Here is a 27,075-nt window from a genome sequence, read left to right on the forward strand (position 1 = left end):
CCCCAGCTTTAAAGTAAAAAAAAAGAATATGTTCTACATTTAAATACAAAGAAAGTTGCTTATTTCAGGCTTTATTTGAACTTAAGTCACACCCCCCAAAAGGCAACCAGCCAATGAAAATTTAAATGGGTGGCCAGGCCATCCATTTTTGGATGCCAGCTTTGTCACACATGTCTCAAATCAGGCATCATAACTCTACCTCAGTTGTTGATAAACTTGGCCTAATTTTCAGTGACTCCATCAGAACAATCACTGTGTCTCTCCCTCCTTCATCCGCCTGATGCTGAAGTCGTGACGGTTACACTCCCTTTACAGATTAAGTCGCACTGTCCACTGTTGCACACTAATGTTAGCATTAATTACTAAACCCAGATCACACAGTAATCCCTCTTTTTAAGATGTTAAAATATCTTACATGTGGGTCAATATGGTATTACTCTGTGGTGTCTGCAGGAAATCATCACAGCTGTCCTGCAGACTTGCCTTGAATGTGTGTCAGTATTGTTAAATGTTCTTTTTCAAGTTCCTTTGCTCAGTCATATCAGTTCAAAGCAAAAGTTCAGCTCAAAAATGGTCACCATCAGCCTCCATATTGGTTATCTGTGAATTTTCCCTCCAAAAATGTGCATCAGTCTCAGTATCTTAAATCTGTTGGGCCCTAATCTGAAGCATTTCAGTGAGTTTAAATTCAGGACGAGACTGTTCTGCAAACCTTCTCTGACATCTCTACGATATCTCGCTGACTGACAATGTCAAAGTGTTATGACTCTATATGTATGAAGGATTATCTGTGGACAGTGACGTATTAACAGGAACAGAAGTAACTGCTTTATGGATGTGGACACATCAGGAGCTTACCTTAGCATTCTCCTCTGCGTTCACCTTGCTGCCTTTCAGCAGGACGATCCTAAACGGGGTAGACACGTCCCACACAAATGCCTGTACCTGCTGAAGAGAGAGAGTGAGAGAGAAAGACACACTTAAGTGCTCGACAACAGCATTACGTACTGTAAAAATATGCACACCCACATGCTGCTCCTTCACACACACACATAAGCAAACACAAACAATGAGGGAGGTCAGGCAGGTCACTGCGATGTCAAGCCAAGTGGATTTGCGAGGGTCAGCAGTCAGCAGGAAAAACAGCATCACATGACCTCTGGAGTGTATGAACATGACTAACTGGCACACTTCCTGCTGTTTGCTGCCTCCGCCTTTGTGTGTGAATGTGTTCAAATGTTTGTGCGAGTATGAGAGTGTGTGAGTGTGTGATTTGCCCTCCTGTCAGGAGAGAGACTCTATATGTATCTGCTGCTACAATTACAAGCAGACACAAAAGCTTTCTGTGCAGCATCACAGCAAATAACAACCTGCTGCTCCGTTCTATTCTGGCTTTGTTGGACCGATTATCAGTCAGGCTTCCTCCTGCACAACCAGCATCGAATAACAGGTTCCTATCCCCAAAATAAATCTAGCTTCCTGTCACAGACGCCCAAACTGCTACGTTGTTATATTATCCCAGAGCAATGAGACTCTCTGTCTGCTTCTGTGTCTCGATCTGACAGCTGTTACAAAGGGGTTGATAAAAAAGGATCAACAGAATGCAATCAGATTGAATATGTTTAGGTAAAACCGCCAAAAATGGTGAATAAAAGATGAGGAAGTTAAAATTAAAACTAATTTAAGAAGCAGTGACGGTGGCCGAAGTGTGCTCAAGCAATTCACACTTAGAGAAAACTGTACGTATTTAACGATTAGTCTTGATACAGTGACAACACTTTGTTAATTCTTTAGTCATATGTTCAGTAAGTGTGTATATATATATACACTACCAGTCAAAAGTTTGGAATCACCTTCTCATTCAAGGGTTTGTATTTATTTTAATTATTTGAAACACTGTAGATTAATATTGAAGACATCAAAACTATGAAAGAACATATATGGAATTATTTAATGAACAAAAAAGTGTTAAACAAAGCAGAATATGTTTTAGATTTTAGATTCTGTAAAGTAGCCCCCTTTTTCCTTCATGACAGCTTTGCACACTCTTGGTATTCTCTCAGTCTGCTTCATGAAGTGGTCTCCCGGAATGGTTTCTAATGAACATGAGCCTTGACTAGAGTTCATTTGTAGAATTACTTGCTGTAAAGGCAGATTTGAATATGTGTATGTGACCTGTATCTGTATTTAAGGTCGTACAGGGTTATTGGCGGTCATTTCTTATTTAAGGTAGAAACCTTTGTTGTGTGGTCAGGTATTCCGCCAGGAAAGGTGAAACATTTTTACCGCTGAAGCAGCATGGTGCTGTGGGAGTTATGTGTGTATGTTCGTCTGTGAAATGTCATGTATTGGACACTACTGGAGCTCATATCACAGAAATAAACGAACTGAGAGTTCAACTTGCAAATATGACTTGGACTTTCATTCATGAAGCACGGTAGTTCACTGTGCGTCAAATAGGTATGAGTACAGCGCCTCAGTGGCTTAAAGCTTTTGCTTGGCCCCTACACTTGCCTTCTTAATGTGTTTGAGACCATCAGTTGTGTTGTTCAGAGGTAGGGTTAGTACATGGATAGCCCTATTTGACTACTGTTGTAATCCAGATTATGGCAAAACCAGATTATTTCATAGTTTTGATGTCTTCAGTATTAATCTACAATGTCGAAAATAATTAAAATAAATAAAAACCATTGAATGAGATGGTGTGCCCAAACTTTTGACTGGTAGTGTACTCATCAAAAAATGTGGACGTGCTCTAAAAGGATGCTTTAACAAGAAACATGTTTATCATTAAAACTGGAACAGAGGGATTTTGAGGAAACTTCTTTGGCGTCTGTATGATAGCAGAATGTGGTCATGTTTCATAAGGTGACTGACACTAATTATTATATTAAATGTGTCAACAGTCAGCATCTGTTCAGGCAACTAAACCCCCAAAAGACTGGATGACAGAAGCCATTAAAATCCCACCTGATATTTAAAATATGGACGCACACATGGAGCAGTGATGTCACGGGGCACCTGGCAGCGGCGGCAGCAGTAGCAGCGGCGGCAGCAGTAGCAGCGGTGACAGGCTGGCTGTTTTCTGACAACATGGCGATAGGACCAGTCTGCTCTGATACACTCAGCACACAGTCTTATGAAAGACAGGTGGCAGCTGCAGAGGTCGTGTTTGCTCAGTAAACCTCCACACCTGCCGGCTTTGGTGCAATCTATCCGTGGAGCTTTCAGGGAAGCGTGAGCTCTACTCGGTAAACACTGACGGATATTACAGTAAGTGGTTATCTAGAATTCATGATAACATCATCTGGCTTTTCCAGGCAAGTGATCATAATTCAGGATAGTTAAACACACTAAACTCAACTATTTCAACAAGATTAGATGAAAAGAATCCAAACAAGCAGGACGACAATTCTTCTCAATGTTGCAAGTAAGGAACAAATCTATTGATCTCCATTTATTTACTGGAAGATTTTTCAGTGTGCATGGATCATCACATCTAAGATAGTGCATGCAGTGACTGCAATACCGATGTTGGCCACCAGGACAAAGACAGGGCACACCAGTCTTAAAAGCATTCATGCTGATTTCCAGGTTTAGTTGAGTTTGACCTTTTTTTTTCACTTGCCAAAACATTCTTCTCTATTGCAATATACTCTTAACTCAAATGTTTTAGGATTAAAATTAAAAATATGTAATTGTGAAGGCCTTTGCTGACTTATTTTGTCATAAGGACAGTATTTTTCCTTGCTTGCCTCCCAGGGCTTCTGTATTTTAGCTCAAAACACTTATTTTTTTCACAAATGTAGCTGAGAGTAAAACCACAGATGTTGATAAAAGGAAATTAGTGAGCAGCACATTCACACAGTAACACATGCGACAGGCTGACTGACCGTGGGAACCCTTCTCTTAGGAGGTAGTGGCAAAGGTGGGTTGGAGGACTTGCGGCTGACCACGGCTCCGATGGCAGAGATTTCTTTGTCAAACATGGCCTTCACGGTGCTGGTGTTGACCAGGGTGAGGTGTGGAGGCTCCTTGGCTTGCATGCATTCGCGGATGTACTGCAAACGAGAAAGACAAGACAGAGATCAGATATAAGACCCCACATCGAAGACCAGATCAGTTTCAGACTAAGTGACTTGATAACTGGGAAAAATTAGTCTCATCTTTGTGGAGTTTCATAATTAATTGCCCGTTAAATACAGAGGAGTGCATGTCCTCACTTTGACCTGAGAGAGGAGTCGCCTACCTTTTCTTTGTGAACATTTTTATCTCAACATCAAGTGACAGCACTGAGCGTGATTAGTGAAATGTGACCTGCTGCACTGTGCGAGCTTTAACATTTACACTTAGTCAGAAAGCATGAAGAGAAAATATGATACGCTTTATGTAAACTAATTACCATTTGCATAACTGACACACTTACTGCTCCCTGAGCTCAGTGTCTGCACAGTCCTCAGTAAACCTGACCCGAGGAGCCCGGCTTCACGGTGTGATGTTAATTTGTGTTTACATATTAGCTTCACGCACTATTTGAAAGCTGAACACCTGCTGCAGCTAAAGCTATTAAGCTGCTACAGAGTCAAGAGGGAGTATGTCTGCAGATATCAGCTGACCAACCTTCATTAATGGGAGGTGCATGTAAACACAAACATGTACAACAACAATCTATAATCTATAGATACTTCTTCACTTTGACAAATGCATATCCACCCACCTTATACTGACTCAGGGGTTCGTCTCCACACAGGAACTCCAGGCAGTGGCTGACTCTCAGTACATACTGACCCCGCCATGCCTCCTCCTCAGGACCGTGGGTGGTCAGCCACTTCCTCACAGCTTGCTCCATCAGCTCGGTGGGGGTGCAGGACGACAGCACCATCACACTGGCTGAGTCCTGCAGGATAAAAACATAAAAGCAAAATAGATTCTGGTGTTTAATGGTGATCAAGCTTCAAAATTTGATCTTTGGGAAATAATAAACTGAGAAGAATTGTGCTAAAAAAAACACGTATTGTGATTTTTTGTCCAGTTTGAACAAGATGATGTTGAAAGGCATGAGATGAAAACACGAGACCGCAGGGAAAGCAAAGATTGTTATGATAGTGAAACAGTCTCCTCCACCTTTTACAAGTAGACATTAAAAAGCTCCATGTATTCTGTGGTTTTGTTAAGACTGAACATAAATTGCATGAACATGCGTGTGAGTCATCCGCACATTGTCAGTCTTTAATCAGATCTGAAAGTTACACTCAGGCACACTGCTTCCTCTTATTTCCTCGTATTTATAGCACAGCGCTGACCTTGTACCTGATAAAATCTGAATTTCCTGGAGGTTTGAAAAAGTGCCACCGATTAATAATTAACATGGCTGAATAGATCGATTATGAGGGTATAAAACACCAGCAGCGCCGAGCACCACTGAAAGTATGTTTCCCTGTTTCTCTGAATCTTTGAACATTTTCAAAAACTGAAGTTTGATTAAGCTGCAAATGCAAATAACTTAACTTTAAACAAGGTCCACACCACACTCCTGATGCAGAACTTTTAAAGTGTTCTCAAAGTAGTTACTTTCTTTAACCTTTATTTGTACAGGTACATTTATTCATTAATTCACTTATTCTAAAGAAAGACATGATCAAGACAATACCAGCAAGCATTACAAAGATAAAGACAAAACAAACATAACACAGACAAAGTGGAACGTCAATATTTGCGTTGTCTTTGCACGAATACAACTGATTAACGAAGATTAATTCCCATGTGCTCTAACAGGGTTGTCAGTGTTTGGTGTCTTAGGAACAAAAACTCTCTTAGTGTCAGCTGTTCTTTGTCGCTGAGCTCACGACTCTGTGTATTGAAAATAGTTCATCCTTTTGAAAACCGATGCTCTCTTCAATGTCATTTTATAACCAACCAATCCAAATGAAGCTCCTCTTCACTTGGATTGGCGGGGCTTCCAAAATATCGCTTCTGTCAACAACAACAGCAAAAAAGAAACTGTGCACAGCTTATCTCAGCACTCAGACCAAACTCTTTTATTCTTATTGTCTCAGAGTTCGTCGTTATTTCATAAACAGGCATTAAAAACTGAGAATAATCACGTGAACTGTTTTTTAGTTTGTTTGTTCTTTAATGGCGAGCGAGACAACTGTGGAACCCAGCGAGAAGCTGAAGACTTGATCTTTAAAGAAGAAAGAAGAAGAAAAGGTACTTTATTGATCCTTTATTTATGAATTCAATTTTTTCACTCATGCTATTTTGGACATGCTACACATACAGTTTTTTTTGGTATATACATACAAATGCACACACATGCAGTGAACATGCTTAGGGAGAGATGTCAGAGTGAGGATACTGCCGTCAACCAGCGCACCCCGAGCAGTTGGGGGTTCAGTGCCTTGCTCAAGGGCACCTCGGCAGTGCCCAGGCAGGTGAACCAGCACCTCTCCAGCCACCAGTCCACTTGCCAAACTTCGTCCATACTGGGACTCGAACCGGCGACCCTTCAGTTCCCAAGCCAAGTCCCTATGGACTGAGCTACTGCCGCCCCCAGCCGCCTTTAGAAGGAACACTATCCAAGTCTATGGGGGCTGTTAATACCAGAACACGATCCCTTTCCATGTTTTTACAGTTTCCTTTTAGAATTTCTTCAACTGAAGCAAATATTAAGCCTATAGAGTAATTTGAAACAGACCCACTGATCACTACCACAAGTGCCACAAGACATCTTTTGCAAACAGCGGTGAAGGCACTCTGACATTTAGGACATGCGCACAAAGTGGACCCAGGCCCTGACATGATACCGGTTGTGGGATATATTTCCCATAACTATTAGTGCTGTCAGGGAGAAACAATCAGATCAATTAAAGGCTTTGTGATTAATCCCAATTAATCAAAACTAATTACACAAATTGATCATGTGAGGAACAATGCATGACAGGCAGAAGTACTGCCTATGCTTGATGCATTAATCCTCGATTACCTCACCTTTGCATCTCTGCCTCTTTGTCTGCATATTGATTAATACGTTGCAGAAGTTGAGGGTTTTTTCATCCCAATGAACCGTCACAACACGTGAAACTAAAGTGCGTTTGGCAGAGGACTTTTGACAACAATGTTGGATTCAAAACGACTCAAAAGAAAGTGGTTCTTAAAGACACAAGAACTTTTTACAAGCCTTTAAAACAGAGATTGTAGTTTTATATCACATGGATGAGACTGCATGTAAATCATTGACAGAGATTGTGCGTTACTACGTCTCTGTTTGTGTGTGTTTGTCTCAGTGGAGCGTGTGTGACCCAGTCCAGACAGGTACAGGAGAGGACAAAGCGAGGAGAGATATAAGTGGCAGGAAATTAAAGCCAATTAAATTTATGATAGGTGTGTTTATCATGTTTGTTAAGCCAATGAGGGCGGTTGTAGGATGACGTCAGAGTGTGACTAATCTGAGCTAATTTCTGATGATTAGTCGATCAGTGTTTTTTACAACCATAATATTTACGCATTATCAACCAGCTTAAGTGACTGTGAGCAGTGAGGCTCTGCTACATGTGCTGCACCTTGAAGTAGGGTCGACTCACACTATCAAACTACCTGATGACAGTTTCTGAACCACCTCCTATAAAAGTCTTCATTTTGAATACCTGAATGTGTGTGATCAGCCTATATCAGCCAATAACGTCTGCAAACTGATGCATCGCCCGGCTCTAATGGCCATATATGCTTAAGAGCACCAACCACACCACCACACTTCCTGTCCATCATGGGGCTTATTGTGTCTAACTCTAAATAAGACTTCCTGCCTGTGTGCACCTGAGCACAGCAGCACAGATGGCCGGTCTTTGTGCATGTGTGTGTCTGTGATGTTGATCAAAACCGATACAGAGAGGTCTGGACTGACCCGACCATCTGCTTTATTATTAAATAACATTAAATCTCTGACAGCAGCAAAGAGAAAGAGCGAGACAAAGACAGATGGAAGGAGACAGTCACAGAGTTCAGAGGAGGAGAATCATTTTAATCAGTGCCTCCTCGGTCCCCTGAGCTGCCATGCTAATGTGAGTGTGTGTCCGGGAGGATGGCATAATTTCTCTGATGATTTTGACCCACATAGTGTCGTCACATGACTTCCTTTTTGGCCTCAGTCACGTGGCAATTTGTGGAGTTGAGACCAAGCGCAGGAAGAGAAGCTGGGCTGTGCTGGTGGAGTCATGTAGATTCTTTAAGCTCAACTTACACAGTACAAGCTGCACTTTACGGGTTTGTCGTTGGGTTTTTGGTTCCTCCAGTTCAATTACAGAAATTAGGACAAAGATTCAGAGTCACTATTCTTAGTAACTGATAACTCTACCAAGAAGTTCAATAATAACTCACAGCTTAATTGTAGTCCATCTGTGAGGCACTGATACTCAGATTGATCTTAATGTCATTAAACATTACAGCTCCCTTTAAGTTTAATGAGGTTATTTTTATGGCAGTATCCACTCTCTTCAACATCTTAAAGGGTTTATTGTGCTGGTTTCATTCACTGTATGGCTGCAGGATCACTGAGCTGTAGCGCTTTACTTCTCATCATTCATATATTTTGATTTCTCATATTTACCTGACAAGAAAATAAAAACTGAGACTAAAACAAAAGGAACATCGACCTAATGTCTAACTTCTGCTTGAATGCAGTTAGTAGCTGTGATTGCACACACTTTTTTGTCAATCTGATGGTATTTTTGAGGTTTTCTCATCATCTGTTTATAAGAAAACATGATTTTGTAAGGTTCAGAATAACTACAGGACATGTGCAGAAGTGATAAATAATCATGCATTTGTCGCCAAGAATACTTTCAGCCATGTCATTTTGATATGAGTTAATCAACCACCTGGATATTTATCGTCTCTTTGACACAGCCGCCATTTTTGTGTAGGTCTGCATCAAACAGCAGCTTACAAAAAAGTATCATTCCAGCAGTGGGGGTGTATTTTATGTTCTGTTTGGGTTTTTAAACACAGTAGTATGAGAACAATCCGCTGCAGCATGTAAGTCTAAAAGGGCTTCAGCAGCTTTGGACTTCAGACTCACCTGAGACTGATCGAAGTGGATGATGACTTTCAGGTCAGCCTGTCTGTCGTTGAGCCCTTCCGTGACAGGCGTCCCTGCGCTCAGATCCAGCTGTGGGGAGAAGCAGGCCTGCAGCCACTCCATGCATGTCATCATCTGGACTCCCTGCATCCTCTCTTCACTCAAACGAAACATCTTACCGCGGAAGTCCTTCACCTCCTGGTCGTTTATGGCGTCAAGTTCATGGAGACCTGGAGGAAGTGAGAAAGGATATATGCATGATTATTGAAAGAGACTGCAGGAACATTTTGTGCCTCTCTTATGGGACTGGGTTGTAAAGCATTTGACTTGCTGCACTTATAAAAATGGTCAAAACCAGCCCTCTGAAAACAGCCGCCAAATTTCCACACTGCTGCTAAATGCCAGAGGTACTTTGCTCCCTGTTGAGCCTTTGTTTCTGAGTTTATCACAAGGTTTCTGCATAATACTCTCTTGGTAATGTAAACAACATGTTGACATTTAAAGCCGTTTCATTCATATGACCCTCAACATTCAAAGAGGGACTCTGGAGTGCGTTAGCCGCATTGTGGGAGGGAATAAAAACCATGGTTGGCTGTGTGAGTGTGAGATAGTTTGTTCCTGTGCACTGTCTGCCCTAGGTTAGGTGTGTGTGTGTGTGTGTGTGTGTGTGTGTGTGTGTGTGTGTGTGTGTGTGTGTGTGTGTGTGTGTGTGTGTGTAGGACCATCCAGACGTGCCTGTGGGGTTCCTTTAGAAAACACCACTTCAGTCTGACAAGCCTTCAAAAGGTCACGTAAGACCAAAAGTGGAGCTCGGAGGGGAGAATATCGATATGGTCTGAGTCTCCTTCAATTACACTCAGAGACCCCCTGCCCGCCTCCCTGCTCCCTCTGAAGAGGTCTGCTGTGACCTCGGGACCCAAATAGCTCCTGATATCTCTTTCACAGGAGAGCTGTGTGTGTGTGTGAAGTTTATGCTCGACTTCACTTGCTCTTGCTTTTTGTGTGCTTCTGAATCGAAGGTTGAAGGAGTTGTGTTTCTGCATGCACAGCAAGTAGCGCTAGTTTTTAACACAGTTTATTCTTTCAATATTTTGACTTCAAAGCTTCCAGAGAAAGAGAGTAAAGCCTGTTAAAATCCCTCACAGTCTTTAAATTATAATTACATCCAGTTTGACCATCATGTAGGTCAAAGAAAAGCAACATGCTGTATAATTATATTGTGGGAAGTGGAACTAGGAAATGCTTCAAATGTTCACAGAAAAAAATGAACAAAGTTTTATGAAAATTGAAAAATTATTTTCCAGTGATTGCCTTTTCTATTGGTGCAGCTACAACGACAAGAACATCCTCATAAACCGATGAATTTTTATATTCAATCATAATAAATTGCATTTTAAATCAAATGTTTGAAAGTCCTTTCTTTTGCACAAGTCCATACTGACAGTGCAAAGCACTTCTTACAAGCAAATGCACTGAAATGTGCTTAATTATCTTGACTTATAAATGTATTATTCAAATAAATAAAAAAAGCTGACCACTTCGTAAATAAATAATTATCCAGGTATACAAGGGAAGAAAATATTCATGATAGTAACAGTTAATTTACAAAAAATAATGAGTAAACATATAATAACTAAACTAATACCTAGTTAATAGGGACAAGTAGAAGCACCTATTGAGCAGACACTTATTGTGAAGTCATACATATATTGAAAATCAGGTTTAACTTGATGCTCAGGTGTGCAAAGTATTCTGTAGAAGTATTTTTTGTCATGTTTGTTTACATGTTTCTTACATCCCAACAGCATCATTAAATTGATGCTCTGGTAAGAGGAAAGGTAAGAAATATGTGTGTGCAGCAGCTTTCACAGGCCTGTGATAAGTTAACTCTGTCACTGGACGCTCACCTGCCTGTCTACATGCACAGCTGCTAACATGCACACACATGGGGTTTACAAAACTATAACCATCAAGCTGCCAAAGAAGTGCACAGAAAACTAGAACAATAATGCACCTTCTCTCATCACCTGGGAGTTATAAGAGAGTAAGGTAAGAGGAGGCGGTGTACGTTTGTTCATTTTTGCAGCTGGATATCAAACCGAGCTTCTGTTGCTAGTTTCTCCAAAGTGTTCCTCTTCTTTTTGATTTTTTTCTCCTTTTACAGAAACAAAAATTCATCAATGAGTTTGAGTTTAATCACTTCAGAGAAACGGGCTTCCTACAGTCCAGATCGATCCGCTCCGCTGCTCTAAAAGGCCTTATCTTCACAGGAGATAATATAAAGTGACAGGTGATGGAAGACATTTCAGGAACACGTCCAGTCCATCCTCACGCTGCTCTGTCAGACAGCGGGGCCTCTGATGGGAGCCAGCTGCAGATGGGCCTCATGTCTGATAGCTGGGGTGAATGTGCTGAGTAAGAGAGCTCCTTATTGTACCGGAGAAGGCGCTTAAAGCTGGATGTGTGTGGGGGGAAAGATTTACTGTCCCACTTACCAACTTGTAAGTGCTTTCTTTATTGGGAGTGTCAAACAAGGACAGTAAACGAATCAATCAGGGAGGGAGTAATGTGCATGAAAGCTTGCATGATAATCTGCTTCTTAATATTACAGGGAAATAAAGAAATGTTGCTTACCCTTGCCAATGAGCACACCAATTTTGGAGTCCAACAGGCGCTCCGCTCTGCCGCAGTTGCGCGTCACCAGCTTGAGGACTGGCAGGAAAGGACGGACGTCGCACAGCCGGCGAGTCTCGTCCTCCAGTTCTTCGTGCACGGCCGCCTGGTTGACGCACTCGAACATGTGGCTCTCCATCTCGCCCAGAGCGGGAAACAGTGGGAACGATTGAGCCTGCTTCCATAAGAGCTGGAAAAGGAGAAGAATGAGAGTCACCACAGGGGGGGGTTTAGGTCTTCAGGAGACCCAGTTGAATAGATCCAACATTAACTGTGTGCAACCAGGATCAAAAAGCATCCTTGTTCTTTAAAGAGGAGAGTATTTAGTGGATTGTGAAAAGGTTGGACAAAACCAGCTCTAAAACATAGTAACCTTAACAGGAGTATCAGTGTACTTTTTATGGACTTCAGTCAGACATTACTAAATCAAAAAGTGACAAACTCCCAAAGCCCTTCAAGCGAATAAGTAGGACCTGAATTTATGTAACTTATTTACTGAAGTGTAAGTTTGATGATCAGGAACAAACATGACTCATGACAAACATGACGCATCTTTTTGGTGAGCCGATCAGGATGTGAATAAGACGTTGGGCCCGGCATGATTCATGTCCGTGCGACCTGACAGCATGATGTTGGAGAGCTTTGTAGTGACACACTGTAAACATGCCCTCCTTACAAACATCTCTTTCTCCAGACACACTTGTGATTCTTTGTAATGTTGATCACATCTTTCCGCTAACAACATGCTAACTGCATAATGGTCTCATTGATTGAAGTTCTTAGAAATCATCTCTCAAAGAAAACGTGCTTCAAAGCCATGCTATGAACATTTTTCACATAGCAGTTTCCTTTTACACAAAGTCTTTACAAACTGCAAATAGAAATGTAGATTTTCAGATGATTGTTTCAGTTCCACAGAACATTTGAAAACTTGTGCTTTTTGGAAAATCCTATCTGGTTCAGTATGAATGAAACACAGTCAGTCATCAATTTCCCCTACTTGGAGTACTATCAATTTATAAAGAGCCTTGTCTGAAGGTTCTTGAAGCCCCCAAAGGTCACAGGAATATCTCACTCTTTGACTTTTTGACTGATCTCCCCTCTGGCTCTTTGTCTGATAAAAAGCTCTCAGAAGACTCTTCATCTCCCCGTCTCCCTGCTGCTCCTGAACATGCATCCCTCAGGGATTTAAGATGTGCCTCTTTTATGGATGCACACGCCTATATCTGCACGAGTCCAATTTACTTAATGGCCTGAACATGAAACTTTGTCACTGCCATAACTATAAACAAAACCCATTCTCTGAGAGCAGATATTTCCAAATGTCAGAGTAAAGTCAGTCAGTGTCCTTGGTTGTGTTACATGGCTGATGAAGCCAGAAGTGTTTCCAGAAAATGTCAGGCAGACGTTATGCACACACAGAGACTGACTTCTTCATTTGGTATTTAGAACATGTTCCTCCCTCTGGCTTTTCTAATAGTCCCTGTGTGCAGTGAACAAAATTCAGGCTGTCAATGTGGAACATGTTTGCTTCATAAATCAAACACAAAACAAAAGCTTCACTCAGCACATCGTAACTTCAAAAATAAAACCAGAGACATCTCAGTTTCAAGCAATACTTTCACCCTAGACTACAGCTGTTAAGTCAGAAGTACTAGTCTGTTAAATGAGTCATTAATGTATGTTTTAACTGCAGGTCTGAAACTGACCAGAGCTGTAGCTCCAGTTAAAGACTACTACATTAACACTGCAACGCTCTGCTACCCAGATGTAAACAAACACAGATTACTGATAGCATCTCGTCACACAGTGCAGATTGTCAGTATTTTGATGTAGAAGATAGACATGAAGTAGTATGGAGGCTGTGTCTGGTTAATGTGCCTTATAAGCACCTGACTGAAAGCTTACCTTTATATGTTTATGCATGTTTGAGTGTATGAAAGGTGCTAAACAAATGAAAATGGGTTGAGACTGCAGAACGAGCACAAGTATGTTGATGTTAACTTGAAAGAAGGACCAACAGCTGGCTGTAACATTGCTGCTAACATTTGCCAGACTGTGCAAACCAATCTGACATTGTTTACCTGCAGGCCGTTGATCTGGGGTTTAGCTGAGGTAGTAAAATTGTGTTTTCTTTGTTAGTAAGTCAGAATTAAAATTTCTGTTTAAGCAACTGGGAAATCTGTCCCCTCAGAGCACATTCAACTCAGACTATATTTCTGAATCTGTTGTTGCCTGAATGCATCATCTTGTCCATTAGTTTTTATCTTGTTGTCTAAGAGTTGTTTAAGCATCACACAGGTGTGTCTACTTTTCTGGTTCCTCTGGGTATTTGAACACAACATCTCTATCAAATCATCTACAGAGTCTTTTTCTCAGCTATTCTCAAAAGAGTGACCAACCTGTGACCTCTGACCTCCACTCTGCAAAACCAGCTGCAGCCCTGCATGATGTCATGAGCTATTTGTGTGATGACGTGTTCATCACAAACAAAAAACACCCAGCCGGTCGTAACAGCCAAGTCTGTGAAAACAGGCATTAGATAATGTCTGACTGACCAGCTGTGTGTCTGCTGTGTGTGTGTGTGTGTGTGTGTGTGTGTGTGAGTGTGAGTGTGTGTATTAAAAAGTATTAGAGTGTAGACTGCTCTTCCTTGTTGGGACAATAGGCATGTAAGTACAATGGCATAACGTCAGGACACACAGGAGAGTTAATTTAGCTAACGCAGTGTTTCCCACAGAATGACAGAATAAGGACAGAGGAACCATTCAGTCTTAAGTGAGGCAGAACTGGACATCAAGTTTATAACACCAAAGAATACTGCAGGAGTAAGAGCTGTCATCAAGTAGAAACGTATTTGACAAAAGGGATGACCAAACAAACTGAAAAACAACAGAAGAAAAACACTAATATGTTGGAGTGTAGAAACCCAAACAATCACTGTAGCACTCACCAGTTTGATGTGCTGAATGGTGGCCTCTTGTGGAACATCCATCTGGATGTAGATACCGGTGGGCAGCAGAAAGTCCACAGTGATCTGGTCCAGAGCATGGCCAGCCAGGGGCGAGTGGGCCGCCCATATGTCCAGGAGGTCTGTCATGGCAGGAGGCATGGCAAGGGGCAACACACACCACCTCAACCATAAGGACCTGAGGGACGAAGGAGAGAAACAAACATTACACTCTAGACCAGGGGTTCCCAAAGTGTGGGTCGTGAGATTTCTTCCAGAATGGTTTTTTTTTAATTATCTAAAAATAGTACAATTTACCCACTATAGTAAAAAGATATCAACAAAAATAGTAGCTAAACTTCTAATAAAACCATGAAAATAGAAAATGTAAAGAGTTTTCTGCCTTTCTTTTTGCCAGATGACTCCTAAGTTTAGGGTTAGTGAACAGTGAATTATCAAAAGCATCAGTAGCAGCAGGTTAATTCATAACGGCACAGGGAACACAGACACATGCTCATATAGGTAGGGTCATTTTCTACAGACCGGCTAAATGAAGCCACATTAAATCACTTTGAGGGACAGTGGGGGTCCTAAGTCTTTGGCACCTATATTTTGGGGGTCGCAGGCTGAAAAGATTGGGAACCCCTGCTCTAGACTGACACTTTGATTTAACAACAGGGTTTCACATCTTTTAAGACACGTTTGTTCTCAGTGTGTCACTCTGAAGGACACGTCCGCCTGAATGAAAGGATAGGAGTGCAACAGACGGATAGACAAAAAACTCCAGAGCAACTAGAAAGTAAATGATCCATCCAAACCCACCTTGAGGCGAACATGCTATTATCACGCTATTATCACATGATGTGATGACTGGAAACACTTTCCTGGAAGCAGCTTACACCAATATGTCATTAAGTAATTCCTCGAAGCTGACATTGACTTTCGGAGAAATGCTCTAACTCGGTTTATAAATACCGACACATGAATCGTCAGAACTGGAAGTATCACCTCTGGCACATACAGGGAAACATATTAATGCACAGTGAAAATAACATGCATCGCCTAAAGACAAGTGACCTAGGAGAGAATTATGAAAGCTTTTTGAGGGTCAGATTCTGCCAATGCAAACAAATGTGACCCTGAAACAATATAAGAGAAACACAGAGCGGCCAAAAACAGCTGAATTAAGTTTGACATGTTATGAAGCAATAAAGAAATCTAAAAAAATGTAATTCAATGCGTCCACTTTGTATTAAAACCACCACCCTGCACTTTTCTATTATTCTGTACATTAAGGTGAAAGGGGGCATGTGATCCAGTGTCACTGCTGGTCTGCGGGGGCAGCACTGTGCTGAGTCCAGTGGGAGGCTGGAGGATTTGACTTGGGTGAGGGCCAGTGCTCAGAGGAATGCCCACTAAGCAAACAGAACAAAAGGTCAGCCCCCCCCTCCTCCTCCTCATCTGACACGCTGGTCCCCCCGGTAGAGAACACACACTCACACACTCACACAAAGAAAACACTTACACTAAGACGGATCATGCAGGCATAAAAGTGCACATAAATACATATGCACTGTGGCAAGCTGTTCCAAAACACACACACACACAGGCACATGCACACACGCACACACACGCACACGCACACACACACACACACGCACACACAAGCACACACACACACACACACACACACACACACACACACACACACACACACACACTCTCTCAAAACCCCTGAGTGGCTGCTGCTGAGGTAATTATCGAGCAGGAGGGGGTTAGCCTGCCACTGTTCCTCTCTACAAAACCACCTGCTGAGAAAGACTATTTCTGTCTGCCAACGAGACAAGAAGAAGAGTCCGCTCTCCAATTCAGTGCTGGAAAAACACACCTGTACTTATCATCACTGCTGTATGAACAGAACACAAGAGACTGCCTGAAACACAGCTTAAAGAAATTCAATATAATGTGACCAATCAAGATGGACTCTGATTACATAGGCCATGCATTCATACCATTTGTCCAATCAGATGATGGCTCAGCTAGCTCTCAGCAACCCTCAGACTTGTGCATGTTAAGTGGGCTAGCTGGTATAATGGTGGAAGATGGAGAGAAGAGCGAGGATCATGTAGACAAAGTGCACTTCTGCAAGTTGGAATGAATTCAGAGACACAACAACTTTGTGCATGCAGCAATCTTGCATACTCATGTTGCAGATTTCCTCGTATTATCTAGCCCTAAAGTGCAAGCTAGTTAATGAACGACAAAACCAAATGTTGACACAAACATTTGCTGGAAAACTGCAGCAAGTTCCAACAAACTGCAATAAGTGGCTTTCCAGCTGCCGATGTTAAAGCAGCCCACAGCCTGGTTTCCATTTGGGCTCGTGCCTCAACCACAGCTGTACCGTCACACCACTTCCACCTGCCTTTTTCTCATCACCTCGTCCTCAAGTGGCCCGGTGCATTAACTCTTCCACTAGGCCACAGGTCCATCTCCATTTCATCTCGATCCGCCCATTAAAAACGACAGCCCTGATTGCCTCTAATGGTCTTTCCCCTCCAAGTTAAGTGCTCGAGCTACCAGCAGATGAGCCGTCGTTATGCCAAGTGCCTCAGGATGGTGCAGTATCTGCTGTGTGTTTGGAGCCACCAGCTCCACCACTTAACATTATCAGCCGTACAAATGGAAACAATCTTCTGCATGTTTGTGTGTGTGTTTCTGCAAGATGCTCAGACTGTAGCCTGCTGTTTGAATGTCTCTTAAAGGGCAATCGACCGCATTCACATGGCAGCCATTTCTCTTTGGCGTCAAGCTCAGGGCGGGATTTTAAATCCAGTTATAATACCTTCCTGCTTTGTTCCAGGTCGTCGTGTGAATGTAGAATGTCTGAAGACATTATCATTTCAGTACTTCAAGTTTCATGGTCATCTGCAAAGACGAGGAGAAGTAAAAACCCATGAGGACGCCATATTTCAAAGCAAGACACTAATGCTGCAGCCCATTAGACGTAGATTAACAACCGCTAATGTAGCTTTCAACCAACTCTGTAGAACAAGTTTAAGCCACATCCGAGCTAACGTTAAAAAGGAAGTGGCTTTAAACTATTGGTAGTATTAAAAATATAAAAGGAAAGCACACACTTCTTAGAAATGTGGCCTTGGTCAGGAGCGAGTTGAATGTTAACATCTTAGAGAAGCTAATGGGTTTATCAGATAATGTTTAAAATTGCAAAATGTCCAAATCTCCTTCTGGATTGTCCATTATTCCATCTTTTCAAGGAGTATTTAATAAGTTAGCGACGATGCAGAACTTTAAAACTTGATTAAAAAGTGAACTTTTTTAAAGATCTATTTAAAATCTGCTTCTCTCAAAAGATTGATCATACATTTAACGTATTAACAGCGATTTTCAATTGCAGGGGGAAATGTTTACATTACACAGCCCAACGCCGTCACTCATTTAACTTGCAGGCGACAGTGACTGTCAGTCCCAATCCACTACGTTAGCATCCAGGGATCTTTCTCCTTTCTGCCTTTGTAGTCAGAGCTGTGTAGCCGAAGCGCTGATGCATGTTCAGACTTTTTTTTGTCTTCCTCTGCAGGGAAAGTTTAAAACTGCTGTCTTTACGATGTCTCTTAGTCTGAACCTTCATATTGAAAACACATGATGATAGTCGTATGTAGTAGTTTGGTATCATGAAAGCATTCTAGCTTCCTTGAGCATGAGAGGGACCCACAGTGAAAACAAAGAACAACGCAATGTGCAATCACATTGTTCAATATTCCTATAACGATATGAAGTGCAATAAACAAATACTAATAACAAAATATAGTTATAACTTACAGTGTCTAATCAATCTGCTGTTTTTCTTGTTGTAGATAAAATCCTGGATTTGCAACATGTCTCACCCAAGCGGCAACCTACGGAACTGCAGTTCATTGAGGATCCACTTGAGGCTGGCTCCGGAAGTACCGGAATCCACATACACACTAATTCAAAGAAGCTGATCTTTAAAGAACTCTGTAGCTGTGGCGAGGAGGCTCAAAGCCCGCCTCTTTACGTCACAATTGCTCGACAGCAGCAATATGGCTCAAAACAGCGCTTTAGAAACAGATGGGCGACATCACGGATACTACGTCAATATTTTATACGGACTATGGTCTCACCTGGCACCAAAATGAATCCAAAAAGCTCTTTTCACGTCTAAATTGGTGACAATTTATCAGAGAAAGCTGCTTCAAAACGGGTAAAATGTTCTCCTCCTGACTTTATAGATATATGCACACCGAGTGTGAAAGTACTGCCTCTTTACATACAGTAGTTTGTCTTACTTGTAACACTCAATCAGACTCCAGCTATGCGTTTAATGCAAATGCTCGTTCTGGTCTAAAAATGAAAATAGTGATTTATCGTGCAGCCTTTCTACTCGGGGATTCTAATGTTTCAAGAGCTGCCCTTTGCTTCTTTGACTCGCACTTTCAGACAGGAACCTTTCAAGTGAGCAGTTCGAGGGCAGACAATGTCGAACCTGCAACGTCACAAAGGTGTACTGTTTCATACATAAAAGGTAACATGACACTCAGCATGTCTGTGTGATGCATAGACAACACTAGGTGCTCAAAGACAGATGAACAAGTTACTGTGCATGAGCGTCTATGAATATAAACACTTGTCTCATTAATTATGGGCTACACAGGAAGAGGTTTTTCAAGCAGACAGCTTGAACACTGTCATCTATCCGGGCCTCTTTCTCTCACACACTCACATGTACTGTATATGAAACACAGGTGAGCAGGGTTATTGAGGATGTAGTGGCAGACAGCCAGAGGTCTGCAGCGAGGTCAGGTTTCAGTGGCTGCATCAGACGAGAATGAGTGGGTTTGTGAGATCAGGGAGGAGAAGAGGGAGTTTCATGTGACAACAAACAGCAGAGCCTGAAGGGAGCGTCCAGTTAGCTACAGCATCAGACATAAACTATGTTTCATCATAGGGCTCACTTTGATGACTGTCTGTGTTTGAAGGTGCAGAAATAAGATCCTGCTTATGTTTGCTGTGCAGGTTTTCTGAGTAGACAAAGGCAGATTTGTATTTATATAACTGTTACAAAACCAACTGTTATCTAATGTGAAAACTACATTTTATAAGGGACTGCATTCAGGTCATTTCTTAGCCGGGCCGAGTTTTGCTGTAATTGGTGTAGAAATAAAAGATAAAGTTGCGTGTAGGCTGTGTCTGCACAAATGGGCAGACACAGGTTTCGATGTTATTATTTTTTCTAGATAATATAAGTATTGTGGTTAAAGAAAACTTATTGCAGCAAAAAAAAAAAATCCAATAATGTTGTTTATTAAATTTGTATCATCTGTCCCTTGTAGTGGACAGGTCTTGATAAGTCACAGAAAGTAATTATGTTATTTCATGGATTTGTGTATTTCTATTAAGATTTTGGGAGATTTCATGAATATTAAAAAAACTTAGATGAAAGGAACACATCCGAACATTAACATATAATTTGAATGTACCTAAATGGTGACTATCAAGGAAATTGGTTGAACTCAGATGTATTTAGTCCTGCTGTCCACTACGAATGACACTGAATAAAAGTTGTGTTTTGAAAGGGTGGGAAATGTCTGTACATTTGTGAAATCTTAAATTGATGTTAAGACTCTTACATTGAAGAATCAATTTGATTATTAGCAAGAGAAACATGATATCTGCAAAAAAATGTGGAAGTTGAGATTGCAGCAATTTTGAAAAGAAAGTTAATGTGCTCTGTTGGCCACACCCCCACAAGTGAGACATAATTCGAAGGTCCAGGATGTCCCCTTCACAGGATAGTCGGGTTTTAACAGACTGCATTTATAGTGCTTAACTTAGATGAACAAATATGAATTGCCGGGTCTCACCGGCATGTGGATATTAATCTGCTGAAGGACTGAAGGGTGGTGGGGCTACCTGCAGACCAGATCCTGCATTTAGCAGTAGTAATAAATTGCGCCTGTTTTCAACTGTTTTTATGACGAGGAAACTTTAAACATCCCTAGCTCATAAGCTGATAGAGATGCAGCTGTGACAACACCACACTGACTCTACAGCTATCTCTCTCATGCTGAATTTGAGCCTAATTATTATTAATGTGAGAGATTCATTTTGTTCTAAATGTGCCCTTTACAAAAAACACAGCTGCCCTGGGTGAAAAATGAACCGTCATCTGTTCTCATCTTTGAGTCTTATGTCTGATTGACCATCTGCTGAGAGGCGTGTCAGCGAATCACAGAGAGGAAGGGAGATCAAACGGAGGCAGAACTGAGAAACAAAGTAGTTCAGATCCACTGAAACACTTTCACATGAAAGTTAGGACGAGGAACACAATCACCTTCAACGTACTGTACACTGAAACCGGTCGTAAAAATACGCCATAAATAATGCAGGCGAGACTAATGGCTGCTTGTAGAAGACGTGTTCCCTCTGAACCAGTGACAGGGACATGTTGTGAAGGCTTTCATGCCAGATGTGATTATGGTTGTTTAAACACTGGTGTTACTCAGCACTCTCTTTCTAAAGCTCCCTCTGTGTGACAGTAAGAAGCCTGTGAGGGGCTCAACAATAGAGAGTGTGTCCACGCGTCTGTGGGTGTGACTGATTGAGAAAGAAGGGCTAACATAAATGTGTGTGTGTGTATGTGTATGCGTATGTGTGTGCGTATGTGTGTTTGTGTGTGTGTTAAAAGGTCATGCCTGGTGATTCAGGGTCCTGTGACATATTTTCTTCCACACTGTGCTAAAAATAAAGTTCACAAAGAGGATCTAAAAACTCTTCACCTCAACACCACAAACACTGAACTCTTGTAAATGACTGAGACACACACACGCGCAACAGTGAGACTGCCTGAGTCACTGTTTCCACAGAACACTGTGTGTGTGTGTGTGTGTGTGTGTGTGTGTGTGTGTGTGTGTGTGTGTGTGTGTGTGTGTGTGTGTGTGTGTGTGTGTGTGTGTGTGTGTGTGTGTCTGTGTGTGTGCGTGCGTGTGTATGGGCTTATTATGTAGTATAGAGTGTATACATTACTTGATTAAAGCCTAGTTTAGCTTGATCCAGATCTTCTCTTTAACATAGATTAGCATTTTGTGACACCCAGTGTTGAGGGCGGGGCTTAGTCATATTTATAGATTAAATTGTTTAAATTCGGGCCAATTGATTTTTGAAACCAGGAAGTTAATGCAGAGAAATACAAGAATAAATATGCATAAATGTCCTCTCACATGATGAGTTCAAATCAAATCAAACTTTATGGTCATTTGGAAATGCGTGGTTTTACACAGTAGAAACAGGACGCTTTTCCAAGGGCATCACTAAACTCTGGAAGTGGTGTCAAACGAATACAACATAAAAAACAACAACGATTGAAAACACATTATAAATCACTCTAAAGCACAACACAGACTCTGAGCCCATGGCATGATGAATTGTTGCCAGGTTGTCTTCAAAGTCTGACTCACTCCCTAAGAGCTTCTGGTCCCTTTCACTGCATTCTTCTGATTCAAAAACAAAGACCCTGTTGTGTGGACACAGAAAATGATGCATTTTCAAATCACAAATCTTAAAGACAGTGGGCTGGAACCACAAGACATGGATGTAGGATCGGTGACACCACCATTGGTCTAATTAGCCCCTAGATGGTGGTTGCCATTGTGGAAATCCTGACTTCAATTAACTTCTCACTCAGCCACTAACAGGACACTAGCTGGAGCTGAGGCCATAGCCGCCTGGCAAACAACTATAACACGGGACACGGGAATTTGGCCATAACTTGTACACCTGTCAGTCACATCTGCAGGCCCTAACAACACATTATTGTGCATAACTATTAGCCTTGATAGTTGTTCTGAAAAAATAAATGTGTTGTGCTTTAAAAATAAGCTCTTGCAGGTTTTCTTTGGCTTTTGGAGCCAGCCTCAAGTTGACACTTTGGGAACTGCACTTTCTGCACTTTGGAGTCATCTTTAAACACCTGAGGTTGACGCTTGGTGACGAATAAAGGAATTAAAATAATTATGAATTCAGAGTCTTTGACGTGTAAGTAGAACTACCATGTCTTTTTTCACTTTCAGCCACGCTTGTTTCACAAGACGTGGTCTTTTTTGCATCTTGTGATAAAAGATGGTTTAGTCATCCCATGCAGAAATTTGTCCCACAAAGAGCACATGGTCCCTTCATTGAGGAAAACCTTTTTATCACTGTTGACAGAGCACACCAAAGTACCTCAGGTAACTCACAGAATACAGTAATGTGTCAGAGAGGTTGACATGAAAGGCCTGTGGTTGTAGCTTCATGCACAAAGGACTCGCTGTGTGAAAATCTGGCTGCATATTAACGCTTGTTGGCCTGTATGTGTGTTTGTGACAGAACAGAGTGTGTGTTTGTCTGGTGAGAGGATAAGAGTTCAGATGGAGTGTGTGTCTGTGTACTGTAGCTTACTAACACTTACAGTATGTAGGAGTGGATGTAGACAGTAAACACACACATGGGTGTAGCAGTCGTTTAACCTCTGACACACTCAGTGACATGACTCGTGTGTTTTTTCACGTATGGATATTTTTGAACCTCTCACATTGAGACATTGTCTAACAGGTTTTCCTTATTCTTCCATTAACACATTGACATGGTTTGGTTTAATATACAGGGGTCAGAGATTTTATCAGTTTCATCTTAAAAATCAAATCATCATCTTCTCTCTGCTCCCTGCAGGAAATAAAGACGCTCAGGATGAGAAAATGAGGAAGTGTGTTGAAACAAAATCTCCTGTGCAAATATTCTTAGTCACAAGGGCTCAGATCATCTTTGTGCAAACTGTATCTGAGGGGAAATGTGAATGAGGCAAACAAGTGGGAGTTTGTGTGAATGGAAGAGTGTGTGTGTGTGTGTGTGTGTGTGACCCCACAGCATCCGGACAGCTAACAGTGCTCCATGGTGCTAACCACCTACAGTGACACAGTGGCACATGCCTGCCTCTCAGACAGGAAGCAATGACACCAAACAGGAAATGAGTAACAAACAACAACCCGAGCACAAGTCCACTCCAGTCATTCATAAAGAGGATGATGAACGCTGAATCAGAGGCCACCGAGCTGTTGTTTTTATTCCCTGGGAGTTATTTTAATGTTCCTGACTGTGTCCTAACCATAGACTGTGTAATAAAGATCCTAGCATATAAATGTTTGCATACAGCTTGTTTTGCACATGGGGAGAAAAATACTAATGTAATAAGAAACACTCTTGCGTAAAAGGATTATTTCAACACAGAAGGGCTACCCCAGCATCTTTTAACCTTGGACATATCCGTCTCATGAAGAAAGAGGCCTCTGGGAACAACGGTTAATTTCTCTGTGTTTCCTGTGAAGCCAGCAGTTAGGGAAAATTAACTCAAGGCCAAAACTTTTATCTCCATGCCGGACTTTTTTCAGTCCAGCAGGCAAATTAAGAAGCAACCGTGTGTTCAAAATTGCCTCCAGATATCTGTTTACTGTAGTGGATGTCATGCATAAGAGGGGTAGGAGACTCAGCTGTTCTTTGTTCTCCTGACTTAGCAGCCATCCTCTTTTAACCCCTTCAGTATGTCAGTGATCTCTGGTCCTGTGCAGAGATGTATAAAGTTATCTCAGCATCACAGCAATGACACATGCTTGGCAGAAAATAAAGTGTGCCAAGTTAAACCATCATTCTGAGGTTATATTTGACATTTGTGCTGAGCAAACTTCAAACTCCAGATGGTTTGAATTCACCTGTATTGAAATAAGCACCTGTAAATGTAGCATTAATCCACTGTGACACTAATGATACATCCTGTGCATCGCCGTTTGTTACATCACAGACAAGAAAACATAACCACACATCTTCATCAACCTCTTAAGACAACAGTGCACCACCACACCAAAGTATCTCTACTTGACACTCTGATGGTTCAATCTGCCAGATACACTTTGACAGTGCACGTCTGCAGTGCCACTATATGGACTGCAAACAACATTAGGAGGCCTCGTCTGCACTCCTGGACATCTATTTCCGCATCTGCATCAGAGAGAGCAGGTCAGCTCAGGACTCTGGAGCAGAACAGACTGAGGGATGTGCAAGAGCAGCAGATCCATTTCATGCAGGAGGCAGATTGCTCTTAAAGCAATGCATAATACATCCAACAACACTCCCTGTAAGCAATAAAGATACGGTATATCTTGTGTGTGTGTGTGTGTGCGCTGCAGCTGTGAATACACGTCAAAGTAACTGTTGGAAGCTTCTATTAATGCAGCATAATTCTAAAGAAAGAGATCATATCAGAGATGTATGGATGTTTGATGAAGTAAGTTTACACTGCTGTTTTAAAGGTGACATATCACGCTTTTTTCATCAATATATATTGGTCTAAGAGGTCCCCAAAACATGTCTTTAAAGTTTAAGCTCCAAAAAACACTTTGAAATCAGATTTTGGCATGCCTAAAAAGCCCTCTTCTTCAACCCTGCTCAGAACACTCCGTTTTCTCTCTGACCACGCCCCCTCAGGAAGTGGATGTGGCCTTGGCTCTCCAGCCAATGTTTACATGTTGGCTGAATATACACGGCTGCTCACAGACCCGCGTTACTTCAACCCTCTGAATCTGATCCAGAATCTGATCCTGACGGAGAGGCGCCTGCAGCAGGACCTTTCTGAACGATTGGTCACAGATTTAGTGTTTCTAGTTGTTTTATTTATCAGTATGTAGACGTGTGTCTTGGTACACAGCTACGAACATGTAGCTATGTGGCTATGCTAACTAGCGCTAGCACTTATCCATGATAAAACACATTTGTTGAGATATCATGTCATGGATATCTGCAGTAAAACATGGTAAATGGACTTGTACTTATATAGCACTTTTCTAGTCTGTCTGACCACTCAAAGCCACTTCAACCATGCATACCCATTCAATCACTGATGGTAGAGCCTGCTAATGTAAGGAGTCATCCGTATTAGCTGATCTATCATTTGTACACATTCACACACTGCTGAATAACAGCGGGAGCAATTTGGGGTTCAGTGTCTTGCTCAAGGACACTTCGACACGTGACTGCCGAAGCTGGGATCAAACCGCCAACCTTCCGATTGTAAGACGGCTGACTCTACCCACTGAGCCACAGCCGCCCCACATCTGTCATTATCTTGCTCGTCATCCCTGCAGATGTCATCGGCAGCTGGCACAATAAGACATCTTTGGTTTTCCCCAAGCGGTAACCTCCGGTCTCAAAATATGAAGCCCATGCGGAAGTGTTATAAACTGCAGTTAACCACGGGTCCGCTTGAGACTGGCTGCAGAAATACTGGAAACCACATACAAACTCATTCAAAGAAGACGATCTTTACAGCATTAATAAACATGGTTCAAAAAACGTCTTCGGTCTACTTAGCTATTTTCTCTATCGGCACACACTGTACGGGGGTGATTTTTTTTCTAACGCGACAGTTCATAAGATACTTAGATTACCAGTTTTTGCCCAAATAAGGACATGACTGACTTGACTGACAGAAGGGAACACATAGCGGTTGGCTAGGAGGCTCAAACCCCGCCTCTGTACCTCACACTAAGTTTGATTGAGTTCAGCATTATCAATATGGCTCCCACCGATGATTGGCTTCAAAACAGCGCTTTAGAAATAGATGGGTGACATCACAGATACCACATCAATTATTTATAGTCTATGGTTTTCCCCTGACTCTCCAGTAAGTTGACGATGACATTTCTGCATGCATCACGAGGTATTTTTGGCATGTAACTGTCGTAAAACATGTTTTTCCTTGCCACTGCAGATAGAAAACACCTGTAGTGTCTTCATGTTTTCAACAATGCACTGAAATGCTTGGTACAAAATCATGTGTCACTGTTAAGAAGACAAACAAAGCGACATTCGGTTTTGAAATCTGTTGCATTGCAATGATTGTCTCTCTCGTTAAACTACCTGAACACTGAGCTACTTGAATGTTGAATGTCACAAGCATGATCTCACAATTTCCACTTAAAAGCAGCATGAGTTTGAACCTGCCCGGAACAGGCTGTTCACACTGAATTAGAGAGAGCGGATGCGTGTGTGCAGCAGAGTCATGTCACTCACACCATGAATTACACATACTGTATTTAAGATTCCACGGTTGTGAATGTAAGGGCATTTCAGTGTAACTGTGTCTTTAATGATTGAATTGACATTTAACCAATGGATCTGTGTCAACGCTCTGATGCGACTCCACTGAGCAGATGTGTGTGAAACTATCCGAGAGCCTGAGGGAGGCTGTTAACTGGATGAAATTATTATAAGACTTTATAAAGATTGATATTCCGGCTCTTTAGAAACT

General features: G+C 41.8%; 1 protein-coding gene across 1 annotated transcript in view; it reads right to left on the reverse strand.

Annotated features, from left to right (window-relative positions):
• The window catches only part of pik3cb (phosphatidylinositol-4,5-bisphosphate 3-kinase, catalytic subunit beta), a 79,242-nt gene that overhangs the window by 17,727 nt on the left and 34,440 nt on the right, over positions 1–27,075 (reverse strand). The window contains exons 3-8 of the mRNA XM_034700684.1: positions 14,703–14,898; positions 11,711–11,939; positions 9,077–9,306; positions 4,718–4,897; positions 3,894–4,061; positions 859–948 (exon numbers count right to left, since the gene is read on the reverse strand). Of these exons, the coding sequence (XP_034556575.1) occupies positions 859–948; positions 3,894–4,061; positions 4,718–4,897; positions 9,077–9,306; positions 11,711–11,939; positions 14,703–14,861 (1,056 nt within the window). The 5' untranslated portion in view covers positions 14,862–14,898. The remainder of the gene's footprint in view (positions 1–858; positions 949–3,893; positions 4,062–4,717; positions 4,898–9,076; positions 9,307–11,710; positions 11,940–14,702; positions 14,899–27,075) is intronic.

This window comes from Notolabrus celidotus, chromosome 14 (assembly GCF_009762535.1).
Source record: "Notolabrus celidotus isolate fNotCel1 chromosome 14, fNotCel1.pri, whole genome shotgun sequence".
Classification (NCBI taxonomy): domain Eukaryota; kingdom Metazoa; phylum Chordata; class Actinopteri; order Labriformes; family Labridae; genus Notolabrus; species Notolabrus celidotus.